Below are 22,290 nucleotides of genomic sequence, written 5' to 3'. Positions count from 1 at the left end.
GACCCTGTCTCAAAATAAAGAAAGAAGGGGAGGGAAGGAGAGAAGGAAAGGAGGGAGGGAGGGAGGGAGGCAGGCAGGCTCATTTCTATGGTCAGATCCTGTGATCTGGGATTAGTGTCAGTTTTATTTATTTTATTTTTATTTTCATTTATTTTTTTGAGATGGAGTTTGACTCTTGTTGCCCAGGCTGGAGTGCAATGGCGCGTTCTTGGCTCACTGCAACCTCTGCCTCCTGGGTTCAAGTGATTCTCCTGCCTCAGCTTCCCAAGTAGCTGAGATTACAGGCATGTGTCACCATGCCCGGCTAAATTTTTGTATTGTTACTAGAGACAGGGTTTCTCTATTTTGGTCAGGCTGGTCTCGAACTCCCGACCTCAGGTGATCTGCCCACCTCAGCCTCCCAAAGTGCTGCGTCCCAAAGATGGGAGCCACCGCCCCCAGCCTAGTGTAGGTTTTATTAGGAAAGTACTCAAAATAGCTGACATGGACAAGCACAGTGGCTCACATCTGTAATCTCAACACTTGGAAGGCCAAGGCTGCAGGATTGCTTGAACCCAGGAGTTTGAGACCAGCCTGGGCAACATAAGGAGACTCCATCGCTACAAAAAAATTTAAAAATTAGTAGGGTGTGGTGGTGCTTGCCTATAGTCCTGGCTATTTGGGAAGTTAAGGTGGGAGGATCCCTTGAGCCCAGGAGGTCGAGGCTGCAGTGAGCCGTGATTGTGCCACTGCACTCCAGCCTGGGTAACAGCAAGATCCTACCTCAAAAAAAAAAAAAAGAGAAAGAAAAGAAAAATAGTTGATGCCACATGGTGTTCTTAGATGCTCACCCTGTAACCTTGAGGACTGGAACCTTCTCAGTAAATCATATTATTCCCCTAAGTTAGATCACAAGAAAGACAGTCCTCTGCTCTACCTTCTCAACCTGGAGACTTTCTAAGTGACACCAATAAAGCAATTTGAGCAGGGCTTTTCAAACAGTGTTCCCATAACCTGTTACTGAAAGGAGAAACAAAGCTCTCCACCTAGATTGGGGCACCTCAACTGCTGTCAGGTTAATGTAGTGTTAGGATTCCTTCTGTTTAAGATATCCTTTGAAAATGAATCCTGCAGCTTTTTATCTACCTATCTATCATCTATCTATCTATCTATCTATCTATCTATCTATCTATCTATCTATCATCTATCTTTTGAGACAGAGTCTCGCTTTGTCACCAGGCGCCAGGCTGGAGTACAGTGGCGCGATCTTGGCTCACTGCAACCTCTCCTGGGTTCAAGCAATTCTCCTGCCTCAGCCTCCTGAGGAGCTGGGACTGCAGACGAGGGCCACCATGCCCAGCTAATTTTTGTATTTTTTTTTTTTTTTTTTTTTGAGACGGAGTTTCTCTCTTGTTACCCAGGCTGGAGTGCAATGGAGCGATCTCTGTTCATTGCAACCTCCGCCTCCTGGGTTCAGGCAATTCTCCTGCCTCAGCCTCCTGAGTAGCTGGGATTACAGGCACGTGCTACCGTGCCCAGCTAATTTTTTGTATTTTTAATAGAGACGGGGTTTCACCATGTTGACCAGGATGGTCTCGATCTCTTGACCTCGTGATCCACCCATCTCGGCCTCCCAAAGTGCTGGGATTACAGGCTTGAGCCACCGCGCCCAGCCGAAATTTTTGTATTTTTTAGTAGAGATGGGGTTTCACCATGTTGGCCAGGATAATCTCAATCTCTTGACGTTGTGATCCGCCCACCTCGGCCTCCCAAAGTGCTGGGATTTACAAGCATGAGCCACCGCTCCCGGCCACTGCAGCTTTAACCAAAAAGAAAAAAAAAAAGATAAAAAAAAAAAAAGTATATTCTTGGCTGGGTGCTGTGGCTGACACCTGTAATCCCAACACTGTAGAAGGCCAAGGTAGGCGGATCATCTGAGGTCAGGAGTTCAAGACCAGCCTGACCGACATGGTGAAACCCTATCTCAACTGAAAATGCAAAAATTAGCCGGGCATGATGGCAGGTGCTTGTAATCCCAGCTACTCAGGAGGCTGAGGTGGAAGAATCACTTGAACCCAAGAGGTGGTAGAGGTTGCAGTAAGCCGAGATCGTGTCATTGCACTCCAGCCTGGGCGACACAGTGAGACTCCATCTCAAAAAAAATAACAAAAACAAAAACAAAAAAAACACACAAGTTACTTTGGTCCTGAGTAAACTAAAGGTGACATGTAGAATAAGCAATGGGGAGAAATAGCAGTTGTTATTTCAAAGACAATAGATTGTGAAAAATTATGCTCCTGTTATTCCCAAAATTTCCAGCATAAGCCAAGCTTTGGGGTTTTTTTTTCTTCAGAATTTAGTCAGTATAGGCCAGAGGTCCAGCCTAGACGGTATTTGGTGTAAGGCTCATGGTTTCATTGGAATTCCTTCACACCAAGCCGTGAAAGTCTGCCCCATTTGTGCTAGGCTGAGGCTCTCTGGTTATGTGAAGCCCATAGCTAGGGGCCTAGAGGTCCCTGTGTTAACATTTGACTCATAGGACAAATCAGAATTGCATTCTGCCTCCTTTTTTACTTGTGTTCTGTTCTGTAACAAGTTATTTTTAAGTTGCATCATCCAGACATCCAGTCTCTCTCTATATTTCTCTGTGAATCCTCTGCGTTTTTTTTCTTTGTGATCTCTGTGGTTAAAGGGATGGGAAGGAGTGCTCATTTATTGAGCACTTACTATGTGCCAGGCATTGTGTTAGGTGCTTTAAATATACTATTTCATACTCAAACCAGCCTTATGAGGTAGGTACTCTCATCCCTAATTTTAGGTGAGCAAATTATAAACATGAGAGAGGCTAAGTAACTTTCCTCTCAGATTTCTCTGTGTTAATAATAAAAGAGGTGTGAATTAGTGATGATTTTCTCTCTGACTCTCAAACCCTTTCCCCTGTGTTTTCTAATATTGGTTCCCCTTTTGTTACTCTTCCAGGGAAAGGTGATCTATGGAAAGCCTAACTACGGATTGTTGTGAGACCTTAAACCCTAACCATGGTGTTACTGACTTTTCCAGGCTCCTATCCTTCCCCCAAAGCTGGTGCAACTCTGGTCGTGTACAAGGACTTGCTAGTGCTGTTTGGTGGCTGGACGCGGCCAAGCCCTTATCCCCTACATCAGCCAGAGAGATTCTTTGATGAAATACACACTTACTCCCCCTCTAAAAACTGGTAAGTAACAGATAAACTCTTTAAATCTGGAAGAAAAGGCCTTAAATCAGTGGCTTCTTTGTTTTTTACGTCAGGAGTCCTTTTGAGAATTAGATGGAAAGCTGTGGACTCTGTTCCTGGGAGAGGAAAAATGTACATATACACAGATTTTACCAACAGTTTTAGAGAGTTTATAGGAATCCTAGAACTCTGCACTTAGGACCCTTATTCTAAAGAGAAAAATAGAAGAGATTCATTCCTCTTCCAAGAAAAGCGAACGAGCCAGTTGAAGAACAGCGAGCCCTTCACCTTTGGCTGCTAACACTCCAGGAGTGCTGTAGATGCAGATGGTTTCTTACTCCTGACTGTGTCTCCAAGACAATTACTGTGTCTCGATTGTTATTCAAACATATTTTTTAATGACAGCAGCTGCTGTTTCTTGTAATGGAATACTTAGTACATAGTGCTTGTTAGCTGTTACTGATCAGGACCATGGACAGGCAGCAGGTGGCAAGTGGCGCTCTGTCAGCAAACCAGCCAAAGCAGCCAGGAAGCCATGATCTTGTCCCTTGTCATTGTCTTCTCATCTCTCTCCCTCCAGACCATTTACATTCAGAGTTTGAAAGTGAAGATAACTTTAAGCAAACTTGTTCCAAGTTTGTAGGAAAGGCATAAATACCTTATGCCATTTATTAGCCCAACAAATCTCTGCTGAAGGTGGTAGCATTATCATTTTAAATGGATGCCTACTTACTGTTTTTCACCTTAAATACAAAGTGTGTGGTGCTGACTTCTTGGCTTCCTCCTGTCTTTTTACATTAGGTGGAACTGCATTGTGACAACCCATGGGCCACCTCCCATGGCTGGCCACTCCTCCTGTGTGATAGATGATAAAATGATTGTCTTTGGTGGCTCTTTAGGATCCCGGCAAATGTAAGTACATTTGGTTTGTTCCATATGAGCCCAGAGGTAAATACTCCTGGGAATAACGGTTAAAATTGTGAATTAGGGGCCAGGCAGGGTGGCTCACGCCTGTAATCCCAGCCCTTTGGGAGGCCAAGGCGGGTGGATCACCTGAGGTGAGTAGTTCCAGATCAGCTTGGTGAACATGGCTAAACTCCATCTCTACTAGAAATACAAAATTTAGCAGGGCATGGTGGCACACGCCTGTAGTCCCAGTTAGGAGGCTAAGCCAGGAGAATCACTTGAACCTGGGAGGTGGCAGTTGCAGTGAGCCAAGATCTTGACATTGCACTCTAGCCAGGGCAACAGATAAGACTCCATCTCAAGAAAAAAAAAAAGTGAGTTAGGGTCGGTATTCCTGAGCATGGCTCTAATTAATCGAATTAGTTACCTCATCCTAGCATTCTGTTCTTTGATCCCTTAATCACAGACCAGTAAGTTAGGAAATTTGATCTATAAAATCATAGTTGTGGCTGTGCATGGTAGCTCATGTCTATAATCCCAGCACTTTGGGAGGCCCAGGCAGGCAGCTCACAAGATCAGGAGTTCGAGACCAGCCTGGTCAGCATGGTGAAACCTCGTATTTACTAAAAATACAAAAAATTAGCCTGGCATGGTGGTGCATGCCTGTAATCGCAGCTATCTGGGAGTCTGAGGCAGGAGAATTGCTCAAACCCGGGAGGCGGAGGTTGCAGTGAGCCAAGATCGCACCACTGCACTCCAGCCTGGATGACAGAGTAAGACTCCGTCTCAAAAAAAAAAAAAAAAAAAAAAAAAAATAGTTGTATAGCATCTCTTTGACACATGGTTTTATTCAGTGGGATCAAATTCTGATGGAACTTCTGCCTTGCCTGCTGTACTGTGCCTACAGAAGGCCAACTCCGAGAAACAGAGCGCTTTTACTTATTTTATTACCCAGCTCCTATCCTTTTGGGCTTTAGAGGAGAAGGGGGGAGATTGATAGGACAAGTGGAAATAGTGGGCCCTCCAAATGTGATGGATTGGTTGAACCACCTGTAAAGGGCATGGAAAGAAAGAAAGAAGGAAAGAAAAGAAAAAAAAAGGCTGGGCACAGTGGCTCATGCCTGACACAGTTTTCTTGCTCCTACCCAATCCACAATACATCCCCCCTTTTTTTTTTTTAAATTCCCCTGCCTCAGCCTCCTAAGTAGCTGGGATTACAGGCACCCACCACCACGACCAGCTAATTTTTGTAATCCCAGCACTTTGGGAGGCTGAGACAGGCGAATCATTTGATGTCAGGAGTTTGAGACCAGCCTGGCTGACATGGTGAAGCCCCATCTCTACTAAAAATACAAAAATTAGCGGGGCGTGGTGGCAGGTGCCTGTAATCCCAGCTACTCAGGAGGCTGAGGCAGGGGAATTTAAAAAAAAAAAAAAAAAGATGCATTATTGATTGGGTAGGAGCAAGAAAACTGTGTCAGGCGTGACACTTCTGTGAGGTCATTCTCCCTACCTTCTGTCCTCTCCACTTCTGGCCATAACTGGTCAGCTCAAGCCATAGCCAAGAGCCAGAGCATTCCATCTGTATCACTGTCTGTCGATTCAGTGGTAGCAGCAGTCGTGGTCATTCTCACTGTGCTCTGAAGTAGAAGTTGATGAGCTGTCAGCAGCAAGACCATCCCACTCCTGTCCTCCCTTAGGGTATTTCCATCTTCAGACTTTAAAACAGTTATGGAGAGACATGATAGGAGCTACTCTCCCAGTGAGAGAGTTTAGGATTTCAGATGTTATTATTCCTTTATTCCTATTTGTTAATCAATGACCTTAAATGACCATAAAAGAGATGCTGCCATCCAGGAGTCTATCCTTGTCTTGTTTGTCCCTTGAGGATTAGAGATGCCAGTGTGTCCTTGATAAAACTGCAGCTTTCATTAGCCGTTGTAAAATTACTTTTTGTAGCCAGAATCGATAAAGCTTTTAACTCCTGGACAATGATTAAGCTGGCTTTTGAATCATTTTTTCTCTTCCTTGTGTTTTTACTTTCAAAAGACTATAGCTTGACGAGTATCTATTTCCTGCTGTCACCAATTAACTATTTTTTTACTCATCTGCTTTTACTTTAGTTAATAGATGGTTACAAATTCATCATCTCATCAGGTACTAGTTTGTGGATGCAGACATGGCTCAGATGAGGCCTTGTGGAAAGAGCAGAGGGAATGTCTCAGGATGACTGCTAGGGAAAGTAGGGGAAGAAAAATACAGTGTAAGTGCTAACCAGGACCATAACACTTTGTTGGGCATCTTTATAAAGGTCCCTTCCTGGCCGGGCGCGGTGGCTCACACCTATAATCCCAGCACTTTGGGAGGCCAAGGCGGGTGGATCACGAGGTCAAGAGATCGAGACCATCCTGGTCAACGAGGTGAAACCCCATCTCTACCAAAAATACAAAAATTAGCTGGGCATGGTGGTGCGTGCCTGTAGTCCCAGCTACTCGGGAGGCTGAGGCAGGAGAATTGCTTGAACCCAGCAGGCGGAGGTTGCGGTGAGCCGAGATCGTGCCATTGCACTCCAGCCTGGAACAACAGCGAAACTCTGTCTCAAAAAAATAAAAAAAAAGGTCCCTTCATTTATATCAGCTCTTCAGAGTAGTAACAGTATTTTAATTTTATAGATAAGGCCAGAGGTAGAGAAAATTAAATGACTTGTTCAGGGAACAGAGCTGGGTTTCAGCAACATGGTCTTTCTGGTTCTGAAGGCCCTGAACTCTCAATAGGCCATCTCTAAAACCTCCTCCAGCCTGCACAGTCTGTGAAAGTAAAAATGGTGCAAGTCCGCCAGATGGGCACAGGCACGTGGGACTCCCCAGCCACACTGTGGTCTTTATCCTTCTGTCCTTAATTCACAGGAGCAATGATGTCTGGGTCCTTGACCTTGAGCAGTGGGCGTGGTCCAAGCCGAACATCTCCGGCCCCAGTCCTCATCCTCGAGGTGGCCAATCTCAGGTGCTCAGGAATTAAAATAACTGTTCAGCAAACACTGTAGCGTCTTTCAGTTAGGACGGGAGAGGGAGGAGGGAGTCAGGTAAGATGCCAATATACACTAAGCCAAAGAAAATGTGTCATTCTTTTTTAATGGTATTTATTTTTCAACTCCTGATGGGTCATATTATTTATAGTGGTTTTATATTATGCTCCTTCCCAAAGCATTTACTTTGCTGTGTCATTTCTCAGGAGAATCCTGCATTTTACATGGTTGACATCCATGTTAATATTTGATCAACAAAGAATGTATCCTTTCAGGTGAACTATCAGTAGTTTGTTCACAGGGATCAGAATCGGCATGTTTTTAGGAGAACAGAGAGGTTATGGTAACTAGACCATTCCCATTTGGGAGCTAGGTAGGCTATTTTCATATACCAGTGAAGCACAGAAAGTCAGAAACCTGTGTCTTTGTAGGTTTATTTTCAATGTCTTTCCTTCCCCAGATTGTCATAGACGATGCAACTATCTTAATCCTCGGAGGGTGTGGTGGTCCCAATGCTGTGAGTATTGCTTCTGTGGCATCCCATATGCCTGCTGCTAAGTATCCAAAGCCTGTTTCCCCTGTCTTATTTTGTAGGCGTATACAGGACTATTTCCGTGGCATTTTAATTTAGGGAATGCTTTTTGGGTATAGCCTTTGTATTCTCTGGCCTTTGTTTCTGTTTGTTTTTTTTAGGGTTGGGGGATCCTTTTCATCAGAAATATTTGTCTCTTTAATATTCATATCTGTATTCTTCCTATTCCTATTTCCTCCTAAGCTATAAGGTTTACTGCTATCATTTTTCCAAAGGGGAGAGGGCGGTGGGACAAAAAAGGAGGTTGATAACTGCCAGAGTTCACACAGAATCTAAGAATGCAGATTCAGAAAGGTGTGGGTGGATATGTATTCTTTCTCTCTCCTTCAATCCCCAACACACATAACATTGTGCACAAGAGTCAAAACCACTTACAGTTGATTCATGGGTCACAAGCACAATGCCATGTGCTAAGCCAGTGGTAATATGTGATGAATGAAAGCATACATGGATGCATGCACAACTGAATAATTAACTGAGGATTTTGCTTCTCCTTCTGAAGAGCCCATATCCTTTCAAGACCGAACAGAACAGCTTTGAGACTGCAACTCTGTGTGTGTGTTTTGGAACACATATCACACCTGACTCTTGTTACTGTTTTTCTCTTACAGTTGTTCAAGGATGCTTGGTTGTTGCACATGCATTCTGGTCCTTGGGCCTGGCAGCCACTCAAGGTAGAAAATGAAGAGCATGGGGCCCCAGAACTGTGGTGTCATCCAGCTTGCCGGGTAAGCAGGGAGCTGACAGGCCAGCAGGAGGACAGGTCCTCAATTGGAAAACAAAATTACTTTGTTGGGTTTCAAAGAAATTTGTACAAAAATAGAAAACACCTTGGTATCACAAAAGAGGTGAACATTAGCCATAGCTCCTTTGGCATTTCTCACTAAATGGGAAAACTTATGGGGGCCCCACTCATTCAGTAAGTCCCAACTTTAAGCATCTGTCTGTGAAACTTTCCCTGGAGTCCTTCTTCTAACAAAAACTGATTGTTCCCTTCACCCCACCCATTCTATAAACATCACTCTAATGACAGCATATGTCACGCAGAGCAAGAATTGTTCCCATGTCTGACTTCTAGCCTAGAGAGCAGACTACATCCTTTTCATCTTCATATCTCAGGTACCTACAAAATGCCAGGCATATTGTAGATGCTCATGTTAAAATGTTTAACAGTTGAATGAACAATCAGAATCATAGAAGAGTCTGTGAGCACTGGTCCTTTGTCTTCCAGGTGGGACAGTGTGTGGTGGTCTTCAGCCAGGCTCCTAGTGGGAGAGCCCCACTCAGCCCCAGTTTGAACTCTCGCCCATCACCTATCAGTGCCACTCCTCCAGCTCTAGTTCCCGAAACCCGCGAGTACCGCTCTCAGTCTCCAGTAAGAAGCATGGATGAAGCTCCTTGTGTTAATGGCCGCTGGGGAACACTGAGACCCAGGGCTCAAAGGCAGACTCCTTCAGGTTCCCGGGAAGGGAGCCTTTCCCCAGCCAGAGGAGATGGCTCTCCTATCCTCAATGGTGGGAGTTTGTCTCCAGGAACAGCAGCTGTGGGTGGCTCTTCTTTGGACAGTCCTGTACAGGCAGTATCTCCAAGTACTCCGTCTGCTGCTGAAGGATGTGACCTAAAAATGGGACTTTCTTTGGCCCCCCGACGAGGATCGCTACCAGATCAGAAAGATCTGCGATTAGGATCCATAGATCTGAATTGGGATCTGAAACCTGCTTCCGGTAGCAATCCTATGGATAGCATGGACAACAGGACAGTTGGGGGAAGTATGAGACACCCTCCTGAACAGACAAATGGTGTGCATACCCCACCTCACGTGGCCAGTGCCCTTGCAGGGGCCGTCTCCCCAGGTGCCCTGCGTCGGAGTCTGGAAGCCATCAAAGCGATGTCCTCCAAAGGCCCCTCAGCCTCTGCAGCACTAAGCCCTCCTCGTGGGTCTTCTCCAGGCTCTCCTGGGAGCCAGAGCTTGAGCAGTGGAGAAACAGTGCCCATCCCTCGCCCAGGGCCGGCCCAAGGAGATGGACATTCCTTACCTCCCATTGCCCGCCGCCTGGGCCACCACCCTCCACAGTCCCTAAATGTTGGCAAACCCCTATACCAGAGTATGAACTGCAAGCCCATGCAAATGTATGTGCTGGACATTAAAGACACCAAGGAGAAGGGGCGGGTCAAATGGAAAGTATTTAATAGCAGTTCTGTCGTCGGACCTCCTGAAACCAGCCTACATACCGTGGTACAAGGCAGGGGTGAACTCATCATATTTGGAGGACTCATGGACAAGAAACAGAATGTGAAGTACTATCCAAAAACAAACGCTTTGTACTTTGTACGAGCAAAGAGATAATGTGTTCTAAACCCCTTTCCTTTTCTGTGGCTTTTAATTTGGAATTTTCCAGTGTGTAAGCATTTGGACTAAGAACTGGGAAAACATTACTCCCAGAAGCCAAAACTGTTTCATTCCCAGCGGAAGTCACTCCAGGCTGGGATCAAATCTCCATTAAGAAAAAAAATTATATATAAATATATATATATATATTATATAGCCAACTCTGTTTACAAAAAGGGAGAGATCTCCATCCTGATTCAGATAAAATTGTTGCTGTGTTTTAGCAGGGGCTGTGCTGCCTTTTTCTACTTTGCTGGTAACTAGACCAAGAAGTTAGGGAACAGACTAACTAACATCAGTAACTTTCCAAAAGAAGCTGATGAGCCCCCCTGTAAATCTTTATGTTGCCTTCTTGGAGTTAAAAAATGAAAGGGCATATTAAGTTGCAAAGGTGGAGGTTTTTAGACTCATGCTTCAGGTGCTGGCAGGGTAAAAGTAACTGTTCTTCCCCTTCTCCTCTTAAAACCACAGAGGACCTGTGACAACTCTGTAGAAATGCCAGTGCCTGACCCCCTTCTGCCCTTTATGGCTGAGGAAAGTTACCCAACAAGGGATTTTATTCCACATTTGTGTGTCGGGTCATTGTGAAATACTGTTTATGCAGCCGACATCTGAACGCCTAGTGTCCATTGGTCTTTGGAGTGCTTCTTACATGTCTCAGAAAACATTTTGTGTCTGATTGTGGAAATTTCTGACAATCAATTGTATTTGGTTGCAAGTTGCCAAAAAACATATTTCTTCTTCTTTTTCTTCTCTTAGCACATGGGACTTGGAAACTGCCTTTTCCGTTCACTTACAGGCTGCTTTTTCCCTTTACTTTTTTTTTTTTTTTTTTGCATATGTGGATTTTTTTTTGAAGCCCTAAATCCTTCTCACTTTCTGTTTATTTTTCAAAGCTCAGGTGCCTACAGAAATCAGAAGCTTTTTGATTTTTAAGACGGAGTTTTGTTCTTATCTCCCAGGCTGGAGTGCAGTGGCGTGATCTCGACTTACTGCAACCTCCGCCTCCCAGGTGCCAGTGATTCTCCTGCCTCAGCCTCCTAAGTAGCTGGGATTACAGGCCCAGCTAATTTTGTATTTTTAGTAGAGACAGGGTTTCTCCATGTTGGTCAATCTGGTCTCAAACTCCTAACCTCAGGTGATCTGCCAGCCTTGGCCTCCCAAAGTGCTGGGATTATAGGTGTGAGCCACCACACCCAGCCCAGAAATCAGAAGCTTCTTAGAAATACTTGTGGACCCTTTCCCTGGTGTCACTAGGAGGGAATTCTAAGATGCCAATATTATGAGAAATCTTTAAAGCATCAAAAGAGACTGTTTTTTTTTCCCTATGGGCTTTTTACTTCCAAAGCACATTGAGCATCCTCATCCCATATTTGTAGAATGTGGAAATTGATTCTGGAAGGGAATTCCAATAACAGTTCTTTTTAGAGATTTTTTTTCCTTGTGACAAACATTCCTCTTTCTGGCTGTTGGCAGGTGATGGAGTTGAGAATCGTGTACTTGACTTCTTGACGCATGGCTGACCTCAGGAACAGTTCCATCCTTTGTGCTTGTCTTGTTCATGTGTCACTCAAATAGGCCCTGGGTTTTTACTTTCACTTCATTTCTGAGATTAACGTATAACCAAGTAGAGCATTTCTTTGCTTGATACAGAAAGTTGCTAGTCTCAGCCGTGGCCTGGGCATAGGAGTTGTCAAAATAAATTAATTTCAAATGGCACCATTTAAATAGGGATTTTTGGTGATTTCTCATCAGTGGAAAGAGGATTCTTGTTTTGCCCTTAGGATTTAAACCTCAAAACATCACCTTTCCCACCCTGACACTCCCCTTTTTCTTACTAGCGTTTCTCAGGCACAAGCCTACCGCAGCTGGTCCTGGGTCCTGGTTTTCAGCCAGCATTAGCAGCCTAAGTGCACCCATAAGTGTGTTTTCTCCCGTTACATCATGTGAATCCCTTCCCTTAGCCATTAGCTTTTACAATGTGGTCTTGGTAGGAAAGCCACCTTGGTGCCAAGCCTAGCTTGTGGGGAGGGGTATGTGTTCCAGAAAGTGCTCTGTTCCCTTCGATGAGGTAATGACTTGCGTCTACTTACGCGGCATCCAACTACTTGGAGCTCCGCACTTTCCTGACTTTCAGGCTCTGGCGCTGTTGCCAGTCCTTGCTTGGCAAAGACCATGTGGGGTCCTTATTTACGAGGGAAAGCTGGGCCAGAAGGTTAGCAAGTCAGGTGTTCCCGCTGTTGCTATACCTCATGTAGGACATTGTGTCTGTGCATGGACAGTGCCTCCAAACTCAGTAGTTCCTATCTAAGTATAAAGTCTATTAGGAACCTGAAAGTTGAGAATCTCAACCTTGTGGTCTTTCCCTTAGTCCTGTGGCCTTCCTAAGCCAGCCTTTAACGTGTCGATTCCTTCCACTTCCCCCAAGCAGGCAGGCAACAGAGATGTTGATTGTCTTAGAAAGTAATCTGGTTCCTCTGAACCCCATTGAATTCCAGCATGACCCACACTGCCTGGAACCGGGCTTGTTTGCTTACAGCTTTTTAAGAAAAATCTACTTTGCTCCCGCTGTCGTGGTAGCTCCTGGGCACTGTGGGTGTGTACCATGGGAAAGTGACTCAACACAGTGAAGGCGATTGTCTCCTCAGGCCTCCTGAAGCCACCTGTGCAGTGGGACTTGAGGCGTCTGAGCTGAGGTGAGCATTTCCCCAACGCTGTGGATGCTGCGGTCAGATCAGATGTGGACCATTGACTCCATTTTTCACATGATACCAATTTTGTCTTAAAATTCACTGAGGAAAAAATGAGGCTAAATGTGTTTTTTTATTCCTCAGGAGCACCTGAAGCAAATATTTATCAGTATTTAAGTATTTAAGATTCATTTTGTTTCTACTTGAAGCTTTAACCCCTTCCATTCCTGTAAGTGTGCCTTTTGAGAGCTCCCGTGTCCTAGTGACTTACCGGCCACCTTGTTGACCTAATGTAAGAATTTTAGTCTTTCCCTACCCTCTTGGACAGAGCTTCCTGTTCTCTCATTTCACAGGTTATGCAGCAGAGAGGGTTCTGTGTTTTCATTCGTATTTCCATCCTTCACTTGGTTGGTGGACTCTACAACTCCACCCTACCCCTACACTTTGGGAGCACAAATTTGGTGTCGAAACAAGCTTAAGTTTCATTTTAAGGCAATACTGGGCTTAGTCTCCTCCCAGCCCTCTGTGGATTGATTTGATTTTAATGTTCGAGTTTTATAGCAAGAGCTGAAAACCATGAACTATTCTAGGAACTGTGTTGGAACTCTTTAAAATAAAGAGGAGGAAGAAGAAAACCAACTTAGGAAGTCTTGACTTCGGAGAACAGAAAGCCACCAGCCAATGGAGAACAAAGAGATGCTTCCCTTTCCTTTCACCTTGTCGCTCTGGGTTTCCTTCTGCTTTACTCTTTTTCTTCCCCTTAAAAGTGGTATTCCTGGTTGGTCTGTCTGTCTTGTCCTTGTCCTGTGGTGATCCTGGCATGGTGATGTGCTCTGCTTTGTGTTTTCTGTGGTCTCTTACGAGCGTAGAAGTCAGTGGGGAGGATGTAAACATGCCTGAGGGTAAGTAACGTGACCTTCCAGGCCTGGATCCCATGTAGCCTCTCCATGAACTGCAGAAGGCATGTTCTGCATGGTTACCAGTAAGTGGCTCCCTCTCACCGTGTTCATTGTCAAATGAGAGCAAACTTTAGGTGTTGGCTCCATTGTACTCTCTACTCGCTCTGCTCCCCTCCCTCCAACCAGGGTTCATGTCAGTGCACACCCCATGTGCCCTGGCGAAGCTGGTGCTGTGAGTGATGTTTCCCATACAACTCAGGGATGCCAGGTGGCTTACCCTGAGATAGTCATTTTAGGCACATAACAGTGTAGGAATGAAAAATGGATTTCATTGATATTTAAATCTCTGTCAATTTTGTTTTTTGTTAATGTTTTCCCCTGATGACTTTTTAGCAGTTTAACAAATAAAGTAAAATGGACAATTGTCTTAACTGTTTCATTAGCAAAAGAAAAAAAAGAGGTCTGGTGGGGTGTGATGGCTCACACTTGTAATCTCAGCACTTTGGGAGGCCAAGGCAGGCAGGTCATGAGGTCAGGAGTTAAAGATCAGCCTGGGCAACACAGTGAAACCCTGTCAATATCAAAAATACAAAAATTATCTGGGTGCATTGGCAGGTGCCTGTAATCCCAGCTACTCGGAGGCTGAGGCAGGAGAATCGCTTGAACCCAGGAGGCGGAGGGTGCAGTGAGCCAAGATTACATCACTGCAATCCAGCCTGGGCGACAGTTAGACTTTGTCTCAAAAAAAGAAAAAGAAAAATGTTGAACACAGTGGCTCATGCCTGTTATCCCACTACTTTGGGAGGCTGAGACAGGAGGATCACTTAGGCCAGTAGTTTGAGACCAGCCTGGGAAATATAATGAGACCCTGTCTCTATGGAAAAAAAAAAAGCCGGCCAGGCGTGGTGGCTCATGCCTGTAATCCTAGCACTTTGGGAGGCCGAGGCGGGTGGATCACGAGGTCAGGAGTTCGAGACCAGTCTGACCAACATGGTGAAACCTCGTCTCTACTAAAAATACAAACATTAGCTGGGCGTGGTGGCACACGCCTGTAATCCCAGCTACTCAGGAGGCTGAGGCAGGAGAATTGCCTGAGCCCAGGAGACGGAGGTTGCGGTGAGCCAAGATCGTGCCACTGCATTTCAGCCTGGGCAACAGAGTGAGACTTCATCCCAAAAAAGAAAAAGCCAAGCGTGGTGTGTACTTGTGGTCCCCGCTACTCAGGAGGCTCAATGGGAAGATCACACTTGAGCTAGGGAGGTCAAGACTACAGTGAGCCATAATTGTGCCACTGCATGCCAGCCTGGGCGACAAAGTAAGACCCTGTTACCAAAAAAAAAAAAAGAAAAATTGTCTTGGTGGGAAACAGTTGAGGTTGGAGATTAAAGTCAGAAGCACAGTAGTTGGAAAGAGATACCTTCTCTAGGCGGGTTGTGTTTTCAGCCGAGGTGGAGAGTTGCCATTCCTTGGGAACGATGCCGTTTAATAATAAAGCAGCTCCCTCCATCACGCTTGAAGCGCTTTGTGTTTCAGAGCCTCGGTACCAGCCTGCAATGGAGATGTGGTAATGAGCTTGGAACAGAGGCCCGGAGGCCAGGACATCATTTGCACCTTCCCTGGCCTCCTAGGCAAAGATGAAGACACGAGGCCCCAGGGGCATGAAGCAGCACAGCGGACGGTGGTTTGGAACACAGTCCTGAAGCTCTGAAGGCCTATGGCTTAATACTGCCTTTCCCTACTTAACCTTGGATACAAGTTTCCTCATCTGTAAATGTAGTTGCTTCTACCTTATAGGAGCCTGTGGGTTAAGTGAGGTTGTATGTGAAAAGCGCCAGCACAGTGCCTGGCACATAGTAAGTTGGCAGCTACTGCCTTCCACTGCAGGCCAGCACAGCATTCCCCAGCCTGGGTTTTTGTTTTTCTGAATTCTAAAGGGCCAGAGGGCTGGACACAGTGGCTCACACCTGTAATCCCTGCACTTTGGGGGGCCAAGGTGGGTGGATCCCTTGAGGTCAGGAGTTCAAGACCAGCCCGACCAACAGGGCAAAACCCTGTTTCTACTAAAAATACAAAAGTTAGCCAGGCATGGTGGTACATGCCTGTAATCCCAACTACTCGGGAGGCCGAGGCAGGAGAATCACTTGAACCTAGGAAGTGGAGGCTGCAGTGAGCTGAGATTGTGCCAGTGCTCTCCAGCCTGGGCAACAGAGCGTAACTCTGTCTCCCATCAAATAAATAATAAGGGGCTAGAGGCCTATGCACATTTGGGTGCAAACTGACAACCTGGCTGAGGAAGAGGAGGTAGTGCAGGAATCAGTGAGCCCCTCAGCCCAAGGTTTTGCCTTCATTACCCCTCTAGTGAAAAAGTTTCCTGGAAGTGGTAGGCTTTGAGCACCCCCAGATCCAGGCAGAACAGGGAGCATCCACCAAAATTTTTCCCATGAAAATCCCCCAGGCTGCCTCTGCATGATGCTACCGCACACGACTGGTGCTTACCTGTGCTCTATGCCTTTTCACCTCCCCCTGGCCAAGGAGAGCCTCCCAGCTAAGTTCCACCTTCTGGTCTCAGTGGCCATTACTACTCCTCTTCCTACAAACACTGCCAGCATGCCAGTGGATGCTATGTGAGGTGACGACCACAGCTGGAAGTGTTCAAACAGGATCTGATTACCTGCATGGGAGGAGACGACAGAGACAGGGTATGCATCAGATCAAGAATGGAACCAAGGAAACCCTTTATGCCATTTCAATTTTTTGAGACAAGAGTTCTGTGGACTCAGAAGGGACTTAGAGGCAGCAGGACAGACCTAGTTTCAAGAGATGTCACTTTGAGTTGGAGCGAGTCATCCCACCTCATTGGGCCTCGGTTTTATCAGTAAAATGCCAATGATGCCAGCCAGCCTCACAGGTTAGCAACTTAGCTGGAACCAGACAAGAATCAGCCGGGCGCAGTGGCTCATGCTTGTAATCCCAGCACTTTGGGAGGCTGAGGCGGGTGGATCACCTGAGGTGGGGAGTTTGAGACAATCCTGACCAACATAACGTGTGAAACCCTGTCTCTCTCTACTAAAAATACAAAATTAGCCAGGCATGGTGGCACACGCCTGTAACCTCAGCTACTCGGGAGACTGAGGCAGGAGAAATGCTTGAACCCGAGAGGCAGAGGTTACAGTGAGCTGAGATCACACCATTGCACTCCAGCAAAAAAAAAAAAAAAAAAAATATATATATATATATATATATATATATATAATCTTTAATCCATTGGTAGGTTGTGATTCCCCAAGAGGCCACCGGAGGGCAACCTGTGAAAGGCTTCAAGGGTGCTTGGACGATCTGTTGGAGGCAGTCTTAAAAAGGAAAGCAGATGGGCAGGAGGAATAAAACGTTTGCGCATTTCTCCCCTCCCTCTGTCAGTTAAGCCTGGGTGGCACCCCTCCCTGGGCCCAGCCTTGTTTCGAGAATCATTCCCCAGCTGGCCAACCTGCCTTCCCTGCCCCAGCCCCTTGCTGTGGGAAAACTACAGTCTTCCCCTTGGGGCTGGGCTCTGGGTCCAGAGCTGTCGGCATGCACAAAGCCAAGCTCATGTCTTAAATAAATGCCAAAAAGTCCTAGCAGAGTGTGTTCTGCAGCCACCAGGGAGCCTGTCTGCCCACCCACTGCAAAGAAGAGAAGGAGGACTCCTTTCCAGCAGAAGCCTGGGAGAGGGAGGAAGCTCCTGCCCCAGGGCATGCTGTGGCCCACTGGCAAGGCCCAGAAAGCTTGCAATTGGCTGGGGGTTTATTCACTCTCAGCATGCATTCCCTGAGCATATGTGACCCCTGAGGCACTGGGGCATACAGAAGACACAAAAGAGGCCCACCCATGAAGGAGCTCACAGCCTAATCACAAACCAGGGAGGCATCACGTGGGCTAAACAAAAATGACAAATCCTGAGCTTCTAAGGGCAAGATATGAGGCCAAGTGCAGTGGCTGGCGCCTGTAATCCAGCACTTTGGGAGGCTGAGGCAGATGGATCACGAGGTCAGGAGTTTGAGACCAGCCCGGCCAACATGGTGAAACCCCGTCTCTACTAAAAATACAAAAAAAAAAAAGTAGCTGGACGTGGTGGTGGCATGTGCCTGTAATCCCAGCTACTCGGGAGGCTGAAGCCGAGAATTGCTTGAGCAGGGGAGGCGGAGGTTGCAGTGAGCCGAGACTGTGCCACAGCCCTCCAACCTGGGCAACAGAGCCAGACTCCCTCTCAAAAAAAAAAAAAAAGATGAAAGGAGATGGAGTCAGTAGAACCATCTGCAACCAACACAGCCACCCAGGGCCAGGACAGTTGTTCAAGAAGCCAAGAAGTGACCCTTCTCTTGGCTTTGGCGCCTTAGTTCCTTTGTGCTGCTATATACCACAGACTGAGGCACTCACAAGCAACAGAAATTTATTTCCCACATTTCTGGAAGCTTAGAAGTCCAAGATCAAGGCACCATCAAGCTTGGTGTCTGGTGATGGCCCAGTCTCCACTTCCGAGACAGTGCCTTGATGCTGCTCCATCACGGAGGCTGTGTCCTCACATGTTGGGTGAGACGAACTTGCCTCTCAGGCCTTTTCATAACGTTGCTAATCTCATCAAGAGGGCTCTGCCCTCATAACTTAATCATCCCCTAAAGGCTCCACCTGTTAATTCTGTCACATGATTAAACTTCAACACATGAATCTGGTGGGACCTTTAGATCATGGCACTTGGCCTCATCCTGCTAATCTTTGGCAGGGGGCAGATGAGGATAGAGCCTGTCTGGGGCTTCTCAGATGGGTGGGGTCTAGGCTTTGCTTCTGGAGTCTGTCACGCAGCATCTCAATAAGCCTATGGGCCCCAGCAGCTAGTGATCAGGGCTGAGGACAATGGAGGGTGACCTGTGTGAACTTGATGGCTAGAGGTCATCCCCTGAGATGTAATGGGAAGGGAGTTCCCAAGCAGAATCCATAGTGAAAGAAGAGAACACACAGGACTGCACAGCTGGGGCCTCGGCAGAGATACAGAGCAGAGCACTCTCTGGAGCAGGAGGCCCACGCAGCTAGTATCCCTCCCCAGCCATGCTTCCCTGGTATTTGGGCAGGCCTCCCTACACACTGAACATGAGCCTCAGGATGGGCTGGAGGAAGGGGTTTCTGGTTCCTCTGCCTCTCCTGGGCCTGAGCTTGTGGCTGTCACTGCCCGGGTGGCATCCAAGGCTCTGCTGTCTGTCCATAGCATCTGGACCACTCATCTGTCCACACCCAATGCTTCAGGCACGGTCCCTCCACCATTGGTCATGTCCAGCTTGACCAAGGCTGCTCATCTGCACTTTACATTCCAATATATGTTGTGGGAGTGTCCTCTCTGGGCAGCCTCCCCCACTCCCTTACTCCCTAGGGGCTCCTCCTCTGACCCTGCGCACTTCCCCTCCTTCCTCCACAGTTAGGGGCACCATGATCTGTCCATTCACCTGGGAGTCATCCCAGGCTCAGGTGATCTGAGGACAAAGAATTGACCACTGGGATTGGCGGTGAGGCCGGTGCCCTTGTTTGTTTTTGAGCCGAAGTCTTTCTCTGTCACCCAGGCTGGACTGCAGTGCTGTAATCTTGGCTCACTGCAACCTCTGCCTCCTGGGTTCAGGAGATTCTCCTGCCTCAGCCTGCCGAGTAGTTGGGATTACAGGTGCATGCCACCACAGCTAGATAATTTTTGAATTTTTAGTAGAGATGGGTTTCACTATGTTGCCCAGGCTGGTCTTGAACTCCTGACCTCAAGTGATCTGCCCACCTCAACCTCCCAAAGTGCTGGGATTGCAGGCAGGAGCCACTGTGCCCAGCCCCAAGATGACTTTACATCTTCTCCGGCTTCCAGATTAACAGGCACGCTCATTCTGCCAAGCCGGTTCATTTTCTCACATGCTCACTGAACCCTCCACAAGCCAAGGACAGGGCTGGATGTGAAGTCTGGAAACCCAGAGATAATTCAGATCTGAGCCCTGCCACTGAGTCACTCCTGGCCCATGGAGAGAGCTCTGCACAGCTGTGAATCTCCCTGACTGGGTAGATGTGGTGACAGCTGCAGGAAGGGGAACCATGTGACCTGGGAATATGGGCAAAGGATTCCAGCTGCAGAATCCTGTAGGAATGGTTGTCTTGTTCTGCCTGGCCACAGAGTGAGCAAGTTGAGAGAAAGCACCTTGTCTTACACGTCCCCTCTCTTAGACATAATTGTCCTTAAAAAATTTGTGAGTTAGGCCGGGCGTGGTGGCTCAAGCCGGTAATCCCAGCACTCTGGGAGGCCGAGGCGGGTGGATCACGAGGTCAAGAGCTCGAGACCATCCTGGTCAACATGGTGAAACCCCATCTCTACTAAAAATACAAAAAATTAGCTGGGTATGGTGGCGCGTGCCTGTAATTCCAGCTACTCAGGAGGCTGAGGCAGGAGAATTGCCTGAACCCAGGAGGTGGAGGCTGCGGTGAGCCGAGATCGCACCATTGCACTCCAGCCTGGGTAACAACAGCGAAACTCCGCCTCAAAAAAAAAAAAAATTTGTGAGTTAGCTGGGCGCGGTGGCTCACAGCTGTAATCCCAGCACTATTGGAGGCCGAGGCAGGCAGATCATGAGGTCAGGAGTTTGAGACCAGCCTGACCAACATGGTGAAACCCCATCTCTACTAAAAATGCAAAAATTAGCCAGGTGTGGTGGCACTCGCCTGTAATCCCAGCTACTCAGGAGGCTAACATAGGAGAATCGTCTGAACCCAGGAGGCAGTGGTTACAGTGAGCTGAGAACGCGCCACTATTCCACTCCAGCCTGGGTGACAGAGTGAGACTCCGTCTCAAAAAAAAAAAAAAAATCTGTGAGTTTGTGGTCCTCTGGCTGCTTCTGCTTCCCTAGGGACAGCCCTTCTAGTGGCTGGGGATAAAGTTTTAAAAACAAAACCCGGCTGGGCACAGTGGCTCACACCTGTAATCCCAGCACTGGGAGGCCATCGTGGGCAGATCACTTGAGGTCAGGAGTTTGAGACCAGACTGCGCAATATGGTGAAATCCCGTCTCTACTAAAAATACAAAAATTAGCTGGTCATGGTGGTGCATGCTGGTAATCCCAGCTACTCGGGAGGCTGAGGCAGGAGAACAGCTTGAACCTGGGAGGTGGAGGTTGCTGTGAGCCAAGATTGTGCCACTGTACTCCAGCCTGGGCGACAGAGGAAGACTCAACAAAACAAAACAAACAAACAAAATACACAAAAACCCAAACTGGCAGAAAAGATAAGTACTTTAGAGTCAGGTAACCGTGGGTTCTTTTTTTTTTTGACAGGGTCTGGCTCTGTCACTCAGGCTGAAGTGCACTGAAGTGCAGTGGCATGATCTCAGCTCACTGCAACCTCCACTTCCCAGGCTCAAGCAGTCCTCCCATCTCAGCCTCTGAGTAGCTGGGACTTCAGGCGTGCACCACTTTGCCCGGCTAATTTTTGTATTTTTGGTAGAGACAGGGTCTTACTATGTTGCCCAGGTTGGTCTTGAACTCTTGAGCTTAAGCAATCTGTCTGCCTTGGCTTCCCAAAGTGCTGGGATTACAAGCATGAGCCACCATACCAGCCAGCTGTGAGTTCTGAGTCATTTTCACACTGACTAGCTGTGTCGTGTGACCTCAGACAAGTCATGTTATGTTTCTGAATGTTGTCATCAGTGAAAGAGGGTAATACAATTTACACAGGTTTGTTTATAGAATTAAATCAGGTGACTCTGTAAAGCCCCAACTGTCTGGCACTTAAGTGGCCTTCAGTAAAGCTTAATTCCTAGATTATTTCTTTCAAAACAGTGATTTGCCCTACGTGAAGGCATTGCAAGAAGATAGTGGTAAAAAATCAAATGTAATAGACAAACTCTCAGTAATGACCCACCTGCACCCTTTCCAACCAATGGGCATATACTGGGCACCCACCTTCTGGGTAACAGGCCTGGTGTCCAGTGCTGGAACAGTGGAGAGGCGCTCAGAGGTTCAGAGCTGAAAAGTCGGCTCCAGGAGGGCAGGGACTTCTTGTTGGCCGTTGTATCCCCAGCCCTTAGAATAGGCCAGGAACATAGTAGGTGCTCAGTATTTGTTGAATGAATGAATGAATGAAAAGTAAAATCCAGTGGGCCTCTGACTCATTTTTAAAAACTTGAGCCAAGTCCCTTGACCTCTCTGAGCTGGTGTGTGTCCCCATCAGTGAAGCCAGATGTGTTTAAGTCATCTCGAGGTCCTGCTGAGCAGAATTAATAGAGCAATAATATTAATAATAGCAACAGTCATAATCAAACATATGGAGCACAGCTATGGAGGGAATAACATGTTACGTCCACGTTATAGAAGAAGAAACTGAGACATAGGCAAGGAAGGCTCCTGGAGAAGCGGGCGTTTCATGATGTTTTGGAAGAACGACTGGGGATCGGACGTAGTAATAGAGAAGAGGATCCACGACCCAGAGGAAAAGGCCTTGTCCCAGTGCCATCGCGCCGCGCTGGCTGCGGACATTGTAGGAGGGACGAACGCCGCCCGGAACCCGCCCAACCCAGCCTCCGGCATCTCCATGGCAACAACCTCCGCAC

General features: G+C 47.1%; 1 protein-coding gene and 1 long non-coding RNA gene across 7 annotated transcripts in view; one reads left to right on the top strand and one right to left on the bottom strand.

Annotated features, from left to right (window-relative positions):
- Nucleotides 1–14,119, top strand: part of FBXO42 (F-box protein 42) — a 96,814-nt gene extending 82,695 nt beyond the window's left edge. For all 5 annotated transcript variants that reach the window (XM_002750326.6, XM_054258792.2, XM_054258791.2 and 2 more), the window contains 6 exons: nt 3,040–3,193; nt 3,995–4,105; nt 7,006–7,102; nt 7,585–7,641; nt 8,328–8,444; nt 8,948–14,119. In XM_002750326.6, coding sequence (XP_002750372.3) covers nt 3,040–3,193; nt 3,995–4,105; nt 7,006–7,102; nt 7,585–7,641; nt 8,328–8,444; nt 8,948–10,063 — 1,652 coding nt within the window. In that variant the 3' untranslated portion in view covers nt 10,064–14,119. The remainder of the gene's footprint in view (nt 1–3,039; nt 3,194–3,994; nt 4,106–7,005; nt 7,103–7,584; nt 7,642–8,327; nt 8,445–8,947) is intronic.
- LOC108592524 (uncharacterized) overlaps nt 1–22,246 on the bottom strand; it is a 51,208-nt gene extending 28,962 nt beyond the window's left edge. For both annotated transcript variants that reach the window (XR_013519813.1, XR_001912680.4), the window contains exons 1-3: nt 21,644–22,246; nt 16,191–16,365; nt 3,927–15,242 (exon numbers count right to left, since the gene is read on the bottom strand). This is a non-coding gene — a long non-coding RNA (uncharacterized LOC108592524). The remainder of the gene's footprint in view (nt 1–3,926; nt 15,243–16,190; nt 16,366–21,643) is intronic.
- Between the last annotated feature and the right edge of the window lie 44 nt (nt 22,247–22,290).

This window comes from Callithrix jacchus, chromosome 7 (assembly GCF_049354715.1).
Source record: "Callithrix jacchus isolate 240 chromosome 7, calJac240_pri, whole genome shotgun sequence".
NCBI lineage: Eukaryota > Metazoa > Chordata > Mammalia > Primates > Cebidae > Callithrix > Callithrix jacchus.
The sequence above is the reverse complement of the archived record's forward strand: the minus strand, read 5'-3'. Positions and strand labels throughout refer to the sequence as shown.